The sequence below is a fragment of the Echinops telfairi genome, unplaced genomic scaffold (genome assembly GCF_000313985.2).
Source record: "Echinops telfairi isolate 266 unplaced genomic scaffold, ASM31398v2 ScPeMD7_5868;HRSCAF=6743_0, whole genome shotgun sequence".
NCBI classification, from domain to species: domain Eukaryota; kingdom Metazoa; phylum Chordata; class Mammalia; order Afrosoricida; family Tenrecidae; genus Echinops; species Echinops telfairi.
In genome coordinates, this window is record NW_022109767.1 from 7,944,811 (window position 1) to 7,948,922 (window position 4,112).

The window sequence follows — 4,112 nt, forward strand, 5'->3', positions numbered from 1 at the left end:
GGGGGGCTCCTGAGGTCAGTGCTTGGTGTGTTGGGATCTGTCTACAGCACTTTGAAAGCAGTAGCATGCTTTTCGGAGACTCGTGTCCACCCCGCGGATGGTGGTCCAATCATGTTCCAACGGCTACCCAGTATCTGATGAAAAGACAGAATGTGGGGACCTCAACGGCAACAGCTGACGCCCCCCAGACATCTGGGAAGCCAAAGATGAATCTGCTAAGTGCTGTCATGAATATTAATACTGACACCTTAGGCTTATACTATTAGGGCCTTACGCTCTGAGTGTATCCACATGTCCCAACCCCACATGGCTCAGATGCTTTCAAACACGCTTCCAACCCAGCTATCAAAATCCATATGACAGGAGCCAGTGCAATGACGATTGTGTGAACGCTGGCTTCTTAGGCGACACACGCTGTGGCTTACACACACGCTCTCGTTTGCACGAGGCCAGAGTCACACTCTGCCCTAGGTCTCAGGTGAGTGTCAGTCGCGCTCGAGAGGGCTACGAGGCACTCATGCCCCGCCACCAGGTGTTGCAAAGGATATCTCTGATTCTCTGGCTCCTCGGTTAGGAGTCTGAGGTCCAGCGTGCAGCTCTGGATCAGCTCGTCCAGTTTCTGCTCTTCCTGACTGAGCTCAGTCACTTCCTTCGACAAGCCTTGGCACTGGGCCAGCAGGCCCCCGTCCTCAGCCAGACTGCAGCCCCTAGGGAGGCAAACAGAGGCTCTTCTTGGCTGCTCAAGGGAGGAGGGGGCAGTGGCCCTCTGGGCAAAGGTCCCCTCTCGTTACGGGCGGTCACACTGTGTCTCAGGCTGGCGTTGGAAAGTAAAACATGTATTCACACTTTCCCCTCATCGGTATCATCTTGCAAGACACTACTAGGTTCATTCTTCTGGGGGATGGGGGGTCGGGGCAGGGTTTCTTCAGAAGGCTCAGAGCCAGATGGCAAACAGTGCGCTCCGGACGCATGCAAGCAAACAGAACCGGAGAAAGGGGTAGGAAACTGTGCCTTTGAAAGAGGGAATGGTTAAACTACAACAGCGAAACATGCAGAGACACGTGAGAGGATGAAGTCATTCCCGAGAGTTCCGTACCACCCGCCGGAAAACAAACCAACACCCAGACCAGAGGCCCAGGAAACAGGCGTATCATGCCACAGAATAAAAACAGATAGTTAATGGGTTTTTCTAAGACAACAGGCCACAAGTGGGCTACCGAACGGTCACAACAGATTTTTAAGTTGCCTGTTGACAAGGTCATGTTTGAAGAGCTGTTTTGTGGAAATCACCCCACAACAGGGGTTCGTTTCCCAATAATGCTCTCAGAGTTCAGTCCTGGCCCTGATAATAAAATACTGGCTGCTTAGATGCTCGGCGTATAATTCACAAATTGACATTACACATTTAATGATTCGTGCGAGTATACAGGTGCCAGGTGTGATCAACCTGCTTTATAAGAAAGACTCTGGGGGCATTTAAGCCTTGTCTTAGTTTAGGCTAAGAAAAACTAACCGACCTGCCGTGTAACCACGGGTCGAGACATAGGCTTGTGTGTATGCATCGACACACAGACAACCCAGAGGCCTCAGTTAACTTCCAGGTTCCTATTGGAGAAAGCCCCAAGGCACGTGTGGGAGCAGGTTTGCTCACCCACGTGAACACACACAGGCTATGGGCAGATGAGGGCAGCTGACAGTCGTGCCCCGTTTCACACAAGGATCCCCTTGCTGGAGGCAAATGTCAACTCTTTTGCATCTTTAACAGTAGGTCAGCAGAAGGTCTCTCTTTAAAAGAGGCACAGCCTTCCGGCTGAGAGATTAAACAGAGAGTGACAGAGGAGAGGAGGGGAGGGGAGGAGAGACAGTGGGTACCCATGAATACAGCAGGGAGCAGGAAGTGCGAGAACCTGATGCTGAAGTGGGAGCCATCCCGCCGGCCACGGGGATGGGCACGGCCGTGGGCGCATACTCACATCCACTGGACATTGTTTTTCGATTTCTTCTTAATGAGATGGATGCCCTCCAGCACGTTGGTGATGTCGTAAATCCTCCTCTTTTGCACTTTGAGCACCTCGGCCGCCTTGTTCAGATCCAACACGCCATCGGGGGATTGGCTCAGTAACTGAATGAACTTCTTGGTGAGCAGACCAAGCGATGTATCATACCGCGTTTTTTCTGAGGGAGATTTTGGAGCTTAAAGGAAAAAAAACAAAACAAAAAAAACCACCGAGCGGGTCGGGGAGGGGAGAGGGGAGAAGTAAGGAAATGAAGGGTGCCTGCACAGTGGATCAGTTCTCTTTCTTGCAGCAGCCCAAGCATTAGGATCCGAGGCAAAGTCCTGTTGCCCTTGCTTTTGGCAAGGAACACAAAGCTATGAAATAGCTTGATTAGAAACAGAAGGGGCAGTAAAAATTCCAGCATCGCACGAAAGCACTGGACTTTGTTTTTGGCTTACCCTCCTCCCTGGGTCTGATGAGCTGGTGCGCACACAGTAGGGGCTCTATGACAGCGGGCTGAGTGGGTGAGAAAGTGCAGTGGGGTGGCCTCCCAGCACAGGCACCCGCACCAGCACCACCAGGTGGAGTCTACCCCAGGGGACCCAGGCTGTGAATTTCTCCAGCATGCAGAACAGGGGCTCATCCGGTCTTATTGTAACCGGCCCTGCAGGCTTTGAGTGCCAGAGACATGCCCCAGTGTCTTTCTCGGCTCTAGTAATGCTTTCTTTGAATGGCGAATATCTGGATACCTTGTTCCATTAAATCTCCCCATTGCCCTGGAATGAAATCTCCTTATTTGATACTGGGCATCATTGAGTTTGCCTGAGACAAAATGTGTGGAGGGCCTGAGTGTACAAACAACAGAGAAAGGAGGGAACACAGTCCCACATTTTAAATGCCAGACAAAAAACATTCCGATTCGGATGATTTCTAACCTACTTTTCTCCCTCCTAAAAGAACCGGTGGGCGTTGGAGGGAGAGGGAGCCTAGCTTAGGGTGTTGGCCTCCCTCGACTCCTCTGCTGCCATATGCCGGGAGATTTAGGTCAGCACAGGCAGTGCTGTGTATGGTGGACTCAGTGACCTCCCACAGTCATGTCCACGAAACAATGTTGAAACAACGTCATTGTACAACATTGCCCACCGTTTGTCTTCTGAATTGAAAAGGCTACCATGTACCTCTGAAGAGTCCCCCCCCACCCCCCTTTAAGCCACGAGTCAAAACAGCTGAGTGACTAGGCACCTGGATGCTGGCATTTATTTCCTGAACAGGCACAGAGAGAGATGCAAATGAAAAACCACAAGTAGCAGAGCAGGCCCAACCATTCACACCTTGGCATCCTCCCAGTCACAAGCTTTGAAAGTTGGGAATCCCACACCGTCTTAGTTATCTCAGTGCTGCTGTAACATAAATACCATGGGGGGGCGGGGGACGTCACAAACTGAAATTTCACTTTCTCCCGGTTTAGGATCGAGAGCGCCGGCTCTAGAGGACGGGTTTCTTCTCTCTGTGAGCTCAGGAAGCTCCTCGTTGTTTTTTGAGCGTCTGCTTTCCAAAGCGATCTGATTTTCCTCGCTGGTTTCTGCGTCTCCGTTCTCCCTCCCGTTGTGAGAGCCACGAGGGCAATCCAGATGGCTGAGGGTCTTCCTCTTTGATGCGGGTCCTCTGCTTCACCAAGCTTGATGTCCTCCCGGGTCTGGTCCCTCAGAATAACATGTCCAAAGTATGTGAGACAAAGCCTGGCGTCTAAGGGGCATCTGGGCTGTACTTCTTCCAAGGCGGATTGGTTCACTCTTGGAGTTAGCCTAGCAAGCATCCTCCCAAGACCATCCTGGTAACCATTTCTTCATAAACCACACCCTTGACCCACCTCCACCCCACATTGTTTTCCAAAGTGGTTAAAGTTTTACAATGTTACAAAGTTCTAAACCACAAGCTCTCGGATTAGGAAGGCAGATAAGAGGATTTCAGAAAAGCTAAGGACCAAGGGCTCAAGTAGAAAATGTTTGGGAAATGATAGTGGCAACATACCCTGTTTCCCCGAAAGTAAGACATCCCCCGAAAATAAGACCTACTTACAGTTTTGCCTCTTGCTGAAATATAAGGCACCCCCCC

The 4,112-nt window shown here is 51.0% G+C and overlaps 1 protein-coding gene across 1 annotated transcript in view; it reads right to left on the reverse strand.

Annotated features, from left to right (window-relative positions):
• Positions 1–4,112, reverse strand: part of E2F3 (E2F transcription factor 3) — a 25,158-nt gene that overhangs the window by 9,675 nt on the left and 11,371 nt on the right. Inside the window, exons 3-4 of the mRNA XM_013007201.2 lie at positions 1,974–2,193; positions 549–707 (exon numbers count right to left, since the gene is read on the reverse strand). Coding sequence (XP_012862655.1) covers positions 549–707; positions 1,974–2,193 — 379 coding nt within the window. The remainder of the gene's footprint in view (positions 1–548; positions 708–1,973; positions 2,194–4,112) is intronic.